General features: G+C 35.3%; 2 protein-coding genes across 3 annotated transcripts; one reads left to right on the forward strand and one right to left on the reverse strand.

The window, feature by feature from the left end:
* Nucleotides 1-82: 82 nt before the first annotated feature.
* On the reverse strand, nt 83-4,008 carry LOC119986028 (pre-mRNA cleavage factor Im 25 kDa subunit 2-like). Its single transcript, XM_038830560.1, has 7 exons — nt 3,568-4,008; nt 3,359-3,404; nt 1,993-2,086; nt 1,790-1,863; nt 1,315-1,401; nt 1,069-1,179; nt 83-743 (listed from the first exon to the last, which is right to left on the reverse strand). Exons 1-7 carry the CDS (start codon nt 3,684-3,686, stop codon nt 672-674), a joined length of 603 nt encoding a protein of 200 aa, XP_038686488.1. The 5' UTR covers nt 3,687-4,008; the 3' UTR covers nt 83-671.
* Nucleotides 4,009-9,909: 5,901 nt separating this feature from the next.
* LOC119985038 (transcription factor LAF1-like) lies at nt 9,910-11,690 on the forward strand. 2 transcript variants are annotated; one of them, XM_038829197.1, is made up of 3 exons: nt 9,910-10,182; nt 10,700-10,821; nt 11,036-11,690. In XM_038829197.1, exons 1-3 carry the CDS (start codon nt 9,925-9,927, stop codon nt 11,637-11,639), a joined length of 984 nt encoding a protein of 327 aa, XP_038685125.1. In that variant the 5' UTR covers nt 9,910-9,924; the 3' UTR covers nt 11,640-11,690. The 2 variants fall into 2 exon arrangements, with proteins under 2 accessions (XP_038685125.1, XP_038685126.1); XM_038829198.1 differs by having other exon boundaries at nt 9,928-10,182; nt 10,692-10,821.
* The last annotated feature ends 2,311 nt before the right edge of the window (nt 11,691-14,001 follow it).

A 14,001-nucleotide genomic window follows, 5' to 3' on the forward strand; every position in this document is an offset into this window, starting at 1 on the left:
GGCTTAAACCATCTCTCCGTTTGTCTTCTGAACAAAATTATGTCCGCGTCCCATTTTAAGTTCTCTACTTCAATCAGAAAACAAGAACAATCACAAGCCTGCATTTTTCAATCGATGAAGTTCAATTTACAGTGAGTTGGTGGTACAAAGATCCATTTTGTAACTTGCACAAATGGCCATTTTATACTACTAGACTATAGCCCTCAATAGGATATGCCACTCCTCAATTCAAGACCCGCCAAAGAATAGGCCAGTTACCAAATGCCAAAGGCCCAACTTCGGCCACTAAGAAGCTGCAAAATTCTGGTCAAGTTCTCTCAGGAAAATAGTCTGCCAGTTTTGCCTCACAGGATCTGGTCGGGACTTCTGAGAGGAAATGACTGACGATGGCATCGTAAACCACTAAATCTCACACACACACCCAGATAGCAAGATAAATGTCAACAAAAGCTCCAATGATGTTGATCACTCTCAACACTCTTAAACAAAGAATCTAGAGACACTTGAACGTCAGCAGATATGGAGCAAGTCAAAATAAGTTTCAGCTAATCAACTTCCTATCCTAGAACGCTCTGTCTAATATTAAAGAATGGAAAAAAAAGGCATGTTAGGATGCACAACATATCAGCACTACCATCCAGAAATAGGGTCTTGAAATCCACGGAGAGAAGTTATATGGTAATCATATTGAACTGAAATCTGGAAAGTTGCTGAGGAATAGTTGATATGACTGGCCCATACCGCTGCAACAAATAAGTAATGCATGTTATATACAAGTATAAAATCAAAATTACACCTTATAGCATATCTGCATATCTAGAAAAGCAAGAGGAAAAAAGGGGGATCTTATCAGCTGCTTTAAAGGGACAGTATACAAGTAAGCATATGCGCATGATCAGGAACAGAATGGGTGGAAAATTTGATGTCTTGGAGTAGGAAGCTATAATTGGACTATGGCTAATTCGAGCAGTGCATAATAAAAACAATCTGATCTTCACAAAAAATCTTGAACAGAAGCATACAAAATTGAATCCCAAATCTACTAGGAAACAAACACATATAGTGTACCTGAACATTATCATAGAGTTCAAACAACGGAACAGCCAACAGTTTCAGATTCTTGGGCACTGCAAAGTACTCTCTTTCGGACAAGTGAACAAGGAAAAGCTTCTTGCACTCCTGCATTAAGTACAACGTGATAGATGAACAGTTGAACACGCATAAGTATAAGCCACATACTAACCACATCAAAGTGAAAAATAAATAAAACTCATCCGAGTCTCAAAATAGAATACATTCTAGAAATTCAGTAACCTTGGGCTTCGTTATGTGTGGAGGGCAGTATGGATACATTATAGTTTCAAAGTTTGGTCTCCACCAAATAGCCACACACTCACCAATCTGCAATGTCATGCCAAATAACAAACTCAAACACGCAAAAAATGATTAGATTCTAGAGTAAAAGTAACCCTGCAATCTCACAGAACACCTCCAACCACAATTACACAGAAATGCATAACTTATCACAGGAAGAGCCTTTGTAAAGGGAAATATGGCAGCGAAAAATTACAAACCGCAATGTACTTGGTTCATAAACCCACAAGGTAACAGTTTTTGAGGCTTGAAATGCCTACCCAACCCATTCTTGGCTAATACCTTGACACAGATTCCCTTTCATTATTCTTTCACTGCCCAACAAACTTGCTTCTATTTCTGTTTTTGGCTGATAGTTATAAATGTCACTGCCTAAGTGTACATTTAGATACCGGAGTATAAGAAAAAACAATACCTGCCAATTTGGTACCAAAGCAGGTGAATTGGCACCTAGTTTGCTGGTCAGCTTTCTCTTCAAGCCCTCAATTTCTGCCACAAAAAGCATACATAATATAAAATATGCAATTCAAAAGGAAGAGAAATGAACAGAATCCATCTCATTCCAGAAATAATAAAGAAATAAACACATTAACATGGAAGAAAGGATAAAGATAGTACCATTTTCGCCTGGCTTCAGACGGCCACCAGGAAGCTTGCAGAATGTGTTTCCAATTTGCAGTAGAAGTATGTGTGGATGATTATGTTCCTGGACCTGCAAGGTAAACCAGCCATTTAAAAAGCAAAACTGAGGTAATTGCAAAGACACATGGACCAGAAAAAAATTAACAGAGTGAAAATTATGGTTAAATCAGTAGAAGTAGCAGGCTAGTAGTGCTTTGAGAATCAAGAAAAGCAGAAAAACATAAATAAGAGCCCTTAAAAATAACTCGATTAGCATAGTTAAATTTACAAACTATCCTAAGGTATGGAAAATAAAAAATCACATTCTCAATGGGGCAGCAGTCTCAATGCAAATCCTTTGCCTGAATAGACAATTTCTTGTCTGTAAAAAATTAGGTCCCTCTACTACCTTATGTTATGTAGAGTACCATGTGAGACTTCTTATAATTTTCTTCAAAAGAAGTACTATGTGATATTTCTTACAATTTTCTCCAAAAGTTACTGCCCTATGTTATGAAACAAAATGTGAGATTTCTTGTAATACTATAATCCGAAAGATATAGTCCTGTGTTATGTAGTACTATATAAGATTTCATCTAATTTTATTAATCACTTGTAAAATGTACTCTTAAGTCTTTAACTATGCAAATACTTCAAAAATTCAAGACCTTGAAGTACAGCTATATGTGGTTGCATGATACAATTATAGTTAGCAGACAAAATGAGGAACGGTTCATGGATAACATAGAGACATAAATACAACTCTAGTGCACAGCATTAGACCGTCAAGTTTAGATGGATTGAATGGTGAAAGATACTCCACATGGACTCCGAATAATTTTCTTATGGATTCCTTTGTTGTTCATATGAACCCAACCTATTTTTCTTCATGGAGTGATCCACTTAGATTGAGAAATACATTTTATAAGAAAAACCAGTACGAGGGATAAAAAAGAAAGAGAATTAAAAAAAAATCTTCTAAGGATCATAACAATAACATATAAATGTGCATATATGGATTAATGAGAACCGAGCAGAAACCAAACTCTTATGATACATTACCTAGATGATTCTACCAGTAAAGATTAGCCACTTCAATAATGTATGCATACATTATTGTACAACTGCTAACACTTCAACACAAGTCACAAAAGTGTGGAACTAAGGCCATCAAACACATTGTACCCAAGAAAGAGGTTCAAAAAATAAACACACAACATAAAACAGCATTGTAACCCCTCCATAGAAGCCATACCTTCTTAACCAGGGTTCACACAACACAAATTAAATAATGTTACATTTGTGAAGTTCATATATGCATTAATAGAAAAACATTGGGGCTATATGCAGGGAAATAACATACCAAGAGGATTGCTTCCACACTTGTCCTCATACCCTCTTTCATATAGCTGTCAACCAACAATAACATTCAAATCACTCAAAGGATCATTCGAATTCTTATGAATTTCCATGACCTATTCTATGGAACAAAACAGAAAGCTGAGGTGATCGGCAACGGAAACATCCGAGATATACCAAACAAAAAGTTAAGTAAAAAATACAAAGACGTACTTCACTTTCATGCGAGCGAGGCGATCGGCAACGGAAGTATCCTTCTCCATCTTCGGCTCCTTGGTTCCGAAGGTGTAGCTCGACAAAGGATAAGTGTTCACCACCGAAGACGTCACCATCTCTCTGTATCTCCGTCTCTCTTTTTCTTGTCCGACTTAATTTCAACTCGCTCGCACTTGCCACACGCAAACTGTTTAGGTGACTGTATATAATGTAAGGAGACGACGAATGACGAATCCGAATTCCTGAGCTTCCCGATTTCAATTCAAATACGGTGAGGGAGGGAATGCTAGATCCGATAAAACCGATCTACGGGTTCAGCTCGAACTCGCGAACATCATTCTTGAAGATGATTCGGAGACTCTGATTGCTGGCGTTCGCCACGCTAGCTTGGTTCAGAACCGGGAAATCGAAGCCCTAATTCGAAGCACTTAAGTTGGGCTGAGCAGTTTGCACTTTGCACTTTGCACTTTGCAGGATAACAAAGTCAGCAGAACAGGCTCTGGCAATATGCTGGTCGGCCCACGAAGTGACCGAATGGGCCGTCTCACAAAGTGGATAAACGGCCCACGAACTGACCGAAATAATCTAGTGTATGGTAATGGTATAATAACAAGAGCATTAAGCGGAATTTTGCTCTCTTTTTTAAGAATTTATAAGTAAATTTCATAAAATATATGCGTCCACAAATTATGTAAAATGAAACAAAAAAAAAGAAAACTTTATGAAATACTACATAGAGACATCGACATGCCTAGCCCCATGGGGCAAAAATGGGTTAATTAATAATTTCAGAAGCTAAATTTAAAAAATAATTGGAATCAACGAAGAACTAGGAGATTAAGCTGCCAGCTCAATCATTAGGATACGATAAATCAATTAATTAATTAAGTAATCAAGGGTATGGGCCTATTTTGGATTTGCGATTCCATTTGATAGCAATCTCCGTGAAGTATCTTGTTCATCTTCAAAGACTTTTTGTAATTAACTATGAAGGTTAATTAATATTTCAGAAGCCAAATTGGGAAAATAAATGAAAAAAACCAAGAACTAGGAAATTAAGTTGCTCAATCATTATGATACGACGAATCATTAATTAATTAACTAATCAAGGGTTTGGGAAATGAAGGTTAATTAATAATATCATAAGCCAAATTAAAAAAGAATTTTTAAAAACGTTCTTGAGATTAATTAAGCTGCTCAATTCTCATTGGGAAATGATGAATTATTTAATTAATTAAATAATCAAGGGGTTGGGCCTATTTTTGATTTGCGATTCCATTTGATAGAAACCTCCGTGCCGACAGGAAGTATATTTTTCCATTCATTCATTGTCAATGATATTTTGTATACAAGAACGTGTATATGGTATAAATATAATCTTAGTGCTGTATATACACCAGCATTGCGTACAACCGACGCTCTTTCTTATTTAATTTCTTCTTTTTTTAATATACAGGAAGGGGATGGGAGGCTCAAACTCCATATTTATATGAAATCTCATACATATAAGTAGCATATGAGATATTCGTGATTCTCCTCTTTGTTATATAGCTGTTTGTGATTGTTGGTTTAAAATAGGGCCGTTGACAATCGAAGCTCCTGTTCTGTTTTTTACTTGTGTAGCTGCTGATGGTAATGCTTATATAATTTTATCAATTTCATGGACCTCGATGTACTTATTGGATTGTTAATACCAATAAGTTATTATTTAACAAGAGTAGCATCTCATTTTGAAGTTTGATAGGTTGAAGTCATTGACCAAACATTCTATGGGATAATAATGGTGTTCATAACCAATCCCTATGCTCAGTGGTGTGTCATGTAACATAAATAAATTGTGAATTTTGATTGGTTTTACTCAATAACTAAATGATTATTGATTCTTAGTAACAATTAATACTAGTTTTATGATCAAATCCCAACATTCCAATATCATAAGAAGTTGCCTTTTTGTTTTTATCTTGGGAGGAGCTATGCATTATGCACAGGTCCTCCCATATGATCGGTGCACAAAAAAAAAAATGAATATTTTGTAAAAATCATAAATATGGAGTATTTAGATAACGAATCTAATGAGAGTTTTTGTTCGAAACAAAAAATCAAATTTATCGCGATTGAAACATCGAATATTTTGGATTTTTATCCGATGGTTTAGAATTGTCATGTTCGTTTGTGGTAACATCATTGGATTTGTTATGTTGAATATTACACATTTATGATTTATTTATTTTTTTGCGCACCAAAATGGTGGACAGATCCCCCAATCCCTTTTTTATGATAAATAATTTTGATTTCATTATTAGTTGGTTTTGGCATGTGGTGAAAACATGCATTTTGAATCCAGGGATTTTACTAATTAGTTGGATTAATTAGATAGGTTTTGATTTACGAGAGGGGTAATTAAAATTTAAGAACAAATTTACTATTTATTTAACTTGGGGTAATTGCTTTGAATAGGGACATGTATTGAAGGAAGAATATTGATGTAACAGACATAGACCATATTAGTGACATATTAAACCACACATATTTGTGACATATTAAACCACACATATCTAAGGTTAGTATATTTGGGAATATTTTTAGTAGTGATTACTATATGTATAATGTATTTAGTCCTGAAAGTCAATAAATACAATGTGTCGCATACTGTTTGTTTCATTCACCAACTGAGATGACCAAATGACATAGTTTAGCGCTAAAATCAAGCGGATCGAGCAAGCAAGAACACAAATCAAATCAGTATCCAACACATTGCAGCAGCTGATTGAGTAGGCGGCTTAACAAGGTGTCATTCAATAATTTTTAAGTTTTTAATCCCGTTGTCCTTTTCTAATCGTCTTAGAATCTTAGATCATCTCATATTATTTTATAAGTAGCACTCGGTACGAGTGGACGGAGTTATAAGCATCTATAGTAGAAGTTTGGCGGTGCTGACCATGTTGGGCGAGTTACTTAGTGGCGAACAAGTTAAATATCTTGTCTCACATCGACCCAGTGAATATGTGAAATACAATACATAATAAGTCAAACTTCTTAAGTATTAGTTAGTAACAAACATTTTTCCTAGGTTCAAACTAATATGAGTTGGTGTTGGGTCTGAAAAGACAAAGCCTTGCGAAATAGAATGAATTGATCTAAAAGAAACAAAATGTTACTAGTGCGGAAGGATGGGAGGTTACATAAGTCATTCGAAAGTACTATTTAAAAATAAACAAAGGGCTCGTAACAGCGGCATATACATATATCAGCTGGAGTGATACATATATGTAGTATTTTTGAGGGAGCATGTGAAAGGTAATTAATATTAAAGAAAAATGTAAGGACCAGCAAAATAGAATTATTGTTTCAAATATTTTTAAGAGAAAGTCCAAACTTGTTGGATTAATTATTTTATTTTGTAGAAACGCCTTATGTTTGCCTGACTTAAAATTTTGGTAATTAGAAATCAATTTTTAACTAATTTATTATTAATTAAAGCTTCTTCTCAGTTCTCTCCTATGCGACTCTCGAAATATTTCATTCACCTAATACCGATGGTAGCTTTCCATGCATACATCACCATTTAGAAAACAAAAGTGCCAACTAGCCATTGTAAAAGGACAAATCGTGATAATTTTATTGTAAATGGGATATTTTATAATCAAAATCATATCCCATATGCTCATAGGATGTGTTTGAAAATCCACCCCAAACACTACAAAAATCAATATTGTTCGTTTTGAGCCTGAATCTGTACGATTTTTTCTTCTTATGGGTTGTTGCCTATGATACTTAAACCCATAAAAGACCTTAATTGTGTGAGAGGGAGTGAATTTTTACTTATAAATCACTTGATTGGATTATGTCAATCCAATGTGAAAATTTCAATTTTAACAAGACTTACTGTAAAAAGTCTCATATCGTTTGGTTAGAGACATATCCATTATTTTATAACGGAATACTCTTGCATCCTCCAATAGGCATTTTAGTGCGAGTGTATGGGCCCTTGACATATATACCTCGTACATACTCTTGCAATGTCACACAAAATAAAATGAGCAGGTGAACCAGGAAATTAAAGAAGAAGAAGTTATCCCTGGCTTATACAAATGCTTAGTGAAGACGTATTTATATATTAACCCTAATGCAAATCCTTGAAGAAGATAAATATTGGACTGATATTGCATTAGGTGTAGGGTGGGAAATGAATCATTGTGAAAAGTCTTAACAGCAAAATTTGGTTTGTCAAGTCAAATTATTCCCATTATGGCACGTGTAATTAAAAATTGCTAATAAATAAAAATAAATAAATTATTGTTTACTTTTTGTGTATTAAAGTATTGGTTTGTTAGTTAGAGAGGAGGTTTGTTAATTATTTATTGACGAATAGGAACCTAGGTTGCGTCTTCGAATGATTAGTAAGTGATTGCATTTTAATTGTCATAATAATTAGACCACCAAATGAATTATTAAATATCAAATAATTAATATGACAACGCATTAAGCACGCGATGATTAATTATTTAATGGTGTATACATCATCTGCCCCCACAATGATTATATTAATCCAATCGGACGCTCAACATGGATCAATGTATGATTTAAGGGTTGAGATTTTGCCACTATTGGCAGCGATTGGACATTAATAATTAATGTTTTTCTTGGTTTTCTTTTGGAATTCATTCCATTCAGACAACTTGTATTTCATGTACTGTCAAGTATTTAGAATGATATATATCGATTTGTGTGTGATTGCGTCCAAATAAAATAATATATCTATGTATGTATGTATATACATAAATCCTTCTGAAAATCACATAAAAAAGGAAGAAGAAATGATCTTGTCGATTGCTATTGTCCTCAATTTCCTTTACCAACCTCTAATATTTTTATTTTGCCTTTTCCATGGACAACCGACAACGTTATGGGATTATGAAAAAATTAAAGGACTTAAAAGGTATATAATCTGAAATTGTTATTGTAATTAATGTATTGCGGAAACACATTTTCTAGTGTAATTTTTATATTGAGCATCCTACACTTCTAACGTCAGACTCAGTTGAATAGGTTTCTCATAGAGATTCACACTATTATACACTCGTTTGAATCGTGTAGATATCCCCCAGTCAAGTGTCCTCATTGTTGAATCTTTATGGAGGTTTATGCAGGTCACAACCTCGAATTATCTCCATAGGACGTCACTTGACCAACTGAACTATTACTTCTGCCAAGGGCCACCTAGGACGCCCCTAGAGATGACGCCCATCTCGATTGGGAATTTCATAATCCCTTATTATTAATTAGATCGCGATATTTATAACATTCTCTTTTTCTCTCTAATTTGTGTCAGCTTGAGTTTATGACATCATCGGAATATATTTCATAATCCAAATTCAGGATTTTTTTTCCCCACGTAAAAACTTGCATTAGTATATTGAGTTGACTGGTCAACCTATAAATTGATAGGTTAATTCACGGCAAACTGTAACAATCTTTCATGTCATGAAATGCTAGTTGACTTGTCAACGTAATAAATTGATAGGTTAGTTAACTCATAGCAAACTGTAACTATCGTTCTATGATGAGCTCATTAAATTTAACAATGCAAATCAAAAGGTGAAACACAACCCTTTTAACTAACCTATTAATTAGGTGAAATTGTAAAGACTTTGTATTCCACATCAATTGGATAAGTACCAACCGAGTGATATATATGAGTAAAGTCTATCATTAACAATTAACTAAGTTTTTCTCTAGTTTGGTAAGTTGGGTTTGACCCACTTGTTGGGCTTGGAAGGAAGGAACAAACCCATGAGAGTAATCCAATGTATTTACGGGAATCGAAACCCCAAGACGGATAATATAATTAATTGTATGGGAGTGTGGATTTCGGATAGAAATTACTATTTCAATTTATCAATTTAACAGTTATTAGTATCCATTGAATATGAGACTTAGTCTTGTGACTCACGAAGGGCATTTTATTCAAGTAGATAACAATTTAAACAAACATAATTAGCTGGGCATACTTTGTGATTTTAAAAACACTAACTAACAATTTGGGCAATCAAGTTAATTATACTTATACATAGCCTTGTGATTCATCAAGGGCATTTGGTAACCATTTATTCAAGAAGAAAACCCTTCAACACACACAATTACAATTAACTAGGCGTACTTGTGATTTTAAAACACTAATTAACTAGTTAGGCAATCACTGAAAGCTAATTAGTCTTTCGACTTGTACAACAAGCAAAGGGAAAACAAAGCATCTTTCTTTTTATGTGGACTAGTTCATGGTTCGATTAATTTAATTTAATTTCTTTTTAAAAAAAAGATTCTACCTACCCTTTATTTGCTTTATAAACTTTGATGGTCAGATATTCATTGCCACCATCACAAGGTCTCTGTCTCTCTGTGTTCCTTCATCACAACTGTTTGGGCTGTCATAAAGCTCCATTAATTCCTCTGTTTTGCGACAAAAAATGGGTTACAAGCCATCAGACAACAAGCCGAAGACAAAGCCAAAGCACAGAAAGGGGTTATGGTCACCTGAAGAAGACCAGAGGCTCAGAAACTATGTCATCAAACATGGACATGGTTGCTGGAGCTCTGTCCCTGTCAAAGCTGGTGAGTTCACAATCACTATTCACTACCACATTGTATGCTTACAATATATACATACACCATTCCATACAATATATATGTCTCTAAATCTAACACTTGGGAGAAAGTTTCTCAGGCATTAGTGCATTTACCAAAGTTGGTTTAGTGTGTAATAGGTAAATTGTTAAAATGCCTATAAAATTCGTCACGATTTTTTTTCTTGAAGTACCGTTGAGAAATATGCTTCACATTGGAATTGAACATTGGACACACGTATGTCTAATCCAATCGATTGTCAACCGAGCCACCTCTCAGTAGTAAATACGTCATGATTTGCATGCTTGAGTAGTTGGTATAATTTATGCATTATAGTCATTGTCCTAAAACATTAAAAGTCTGTTAATTAGCTGTACGCCAGCTTAATCAAGTCATTAACAAAAAGAATATGTTGAAAAAACAGAAAGAGACTGATAATGACTTCTTGTTAAATTATCAAAAATACCCCCATCAATTGACTTTCTATATCCAACCAGGGCTGCAGAGGAATGGGAAGAGCTGCAGATTAAGGTGGATTAATTACTTAAGACCAGGATTAAAGAGAGGGGTCTTTTCGTCACAAGAAGAGGAGACTATCCTCAGCCTTCATCGCATGTTGGGTAACAAGTAAGGCTTCATCTCCTTATCTGTTCATTTTATTCTTAAAAACTATATTTTTTCTAATATCTTGGAACTCACGCCGCTGTCCATTGAACAACTAACTGATAAATCCGAACCACATGGAAGACCCCGCAACCCCTTTGAAAAATTATACTTTCTGTCTTGAAACTTGAAAGAAACTGACAAAATCAATGTACGTTTTTTTTTTTAAAATGAAAAGGTGGTCACAGATTGCACAGCATTTGCCTGGAAGAACAGATAATGAGATAAAGAATTACTGGCACTCCTATCTTAAGAAGAAACTTCTCAAAGCTGAAGCTCAATGCAGCCGTCCAAGCGCAGACCATATTAACACGGACTCTGCGAACAACATTCAAGCTCTGACCTATAAATCACTTGAAAACGCAGGAAAATCGGATCAATCAGTCATGCAGCAGGGGTTTGGTACTCCCAAACCAAAGCTTTTATTCGCTGAATGGCTAACACTGGATCATGTTCATGATGGCAGCTTTTCAAATTCAAGCGAACCGCCGGTGCCAGCGGTAATTCATAGGGATTTGTTCGACAACTACTCGTGTTTCGATGATGGTATAATGCAAGACTATCTCTTCAATGAAGGAACAGGATTAGCATTGGATGGGAAGTATGATGCCAATGCTACTACTCCAAGTGATGCAGATGGTTCAAGTAGTGACATGTTTGGTTCACTGCTCAAGTTTGAGGATCAGAGTCCAGGGAGTGGGAGTGACCAGCTTATTGATTTCAACTCTGGACATGATATTTGTAGTCAATTTAACATGAACAACGATGTGATGTACATATGAGGACATCTTTCCAAAAGGAAAAGGAAGAATAATTAGATTTCTGCATGTAAATAATAAAACGAGTCTCCAAAAAAATTGTTTGAATATACATATACATATGTATGTATGTATAGGTTGCTTTCAATACCTTTTGCTGATAGAAGCCACCTGGGAGAGGCCACTAGAAAAGGCATTGGTGGAAGTTTCTATCCGGAAATAAAAAGAAAAATCTTTATTGTTTGTTTGAAATCTGAAGTTATTTGATCCAATTGATTGTGTGTTAACAAATATTAAAAAAATCAATATATATTCATCAAAAGAAAAACAAAAAAACTGGGTGTGTGTTTTGATGATGCTTCTTTCAATTGTTCACCACATCTATCAAGACTTATTATCCCCCACTGGATTGGCTTAACCCAACCGAGTGACGTATAAATAAAGGTCAAGCACTTTTGATACGACAAACGCGTTGTTTGGGATTAAATATTACGGAGACGACCCAGGAGAATAAATCCGTATTCGGCAGCGAACAATATTTGTTTGTGTTTGAGCTTGGATTATCTGAAGGACTTAGCCTCCATTGATGCAGTTTTTTGGCAGCTGTTACTGCATATGTCGGTGGTGAGGCATCTGATGCTAAATTGCTAACCTCTCTTGACCCTTTTGATTGGCATTCTTCTAACGATTAGGTAAGAAAATAAAACATCTTCCTGCTACTATGAATTACATTACATGGTCTAAATCCTTTTCACACATTAACACTCCATAAATCTTAGAATGTTCTGTCTTAGTTGACTTTCCACACACAATCATTTTCAACAAATTGAGATTTCAATACCAATCATCTTGTCGTTTATCAGACTACAAATGAAAGAGCCAAGCTGTGTCATCTAATGGCTTGCATCAGTGTCAGGCTTCTTTATGTTGACCTTGCTTGAATGACAAATATAAAACTCCAGCTAAACTATCTTGAAGAAGAATCCAATTTTACAAAGTCTGCTACATATTTTAAACCAGGCTACACCCAAATATTATAAATAATCAAATTGTAATAAAATGGTCCACAAGGAAATATTATTACTGACAGCTAATATCCATTCAGCATCCTCATATATGACTCTATTTGCCATGCAGGATTCAGCCTCTGAGTCAATACCATTCTTTAGAGCATAAAAACTGTCAAATGTAAGGAAAAACAATGGTATGATTAGTTGTAGTCTACTGATATAGATTTATTATAAACTTTTCTTAACATCAACTTGCCAAACCCTCTGTAATCACTCGTTTCAGTCTCAGTCATGTTGCTTCTTTCATTAAGTAAAGATTATACATGTCTCTGTCCAATTGGATGGGCCTGACCTCTATTTGTCCACTTGTTGGGTCTGGTATAACCCAACCCACAAGTGCGTGGGAGTGTTAGAGTACCATATTGGTTGGGTATCACCCAACCATGTGATATATAAGTTTACCCAAGTTCCTATCACATATAAGAGGCATTCTCATGAGCTTAAGTACCATTAGATGAGACGGCCTATGAAGAACAAAGCCATGCGGACCCAATGTAGGGAACTGGATAACCCAAAGCGGACAACATCTATAATGTGCTTAGGGCTCTGGATTTTCAACATTAATCAATGAGGATTAAGCTTGCTCATAATAGAATAACATATATGACAACCATGATTATGATTTGTTGAAATTTTCAGTCCAAACATATTGAAGATTTGTCTGTGTTTTCATTTGAGTTACGAGTCCGCACAGATTTTTTCTTGATGGGTCGTTGTCATTGATTCTTAGGCTTAGAAAACAAGGTCTTCAATGCTGGATTGGAGTGAGATTTTTAGTCTTCACATGATGGATGGCCATTTCATAGCAATCACCTATTAACTTAAATAATCATAGCGATTATCAATTTTATTTTGTTGCCAGGCTATGATGAACAGTAATCTTGATGGTGACTGACTACTGATTTCTTTTGCTTCATGCCTTTTCTTACTCCAGATTGGGCTTTAAGCCCAAGAGAGTAGCCCATAGTCCCATAGTCGTCAGTGTTACTGAGCTGGGCCTAAATCCCCAAAACACGAGAATAGCCCAGAACTCTTGTGTCGGTGGCCCACTTAAAGGATAGTATATTGGGCCAGAAGAGAATAACACATGCGCGCCGTATGAAATATGAATCACAATCTAAAGACAGTTGGGCTCCACCACTAAGCCATTTCAGGCCCAACAATGATCTATTTAAGATATCCAGAATCCTATGTATGTTGCCTTCGCTGTTTTGTCGGAATTGGCTTGTCTTATGCAAGGGATTGGAAATCAAACTTGCATCATATACCCTGTTGCCAAAGTTCAATTCCACCCCATAAATAGATCATCATTTATT

This window comes from Tripterygium wilfordii, chromosome 19 (assembly GCF_013401445.1).
Source record: "Tripterygium wilfordii isolate XIE 37 chromosome 19, ASM1340144v1, whole genome shotgun sequence".
NCBI classification, from domain to species: Eukaryota; Viridiplantae; Streptophyta; class Magnoliopsida; order Celastrales; family Celastraceae; genus Tripterygium; species Tripterygium wilfordii.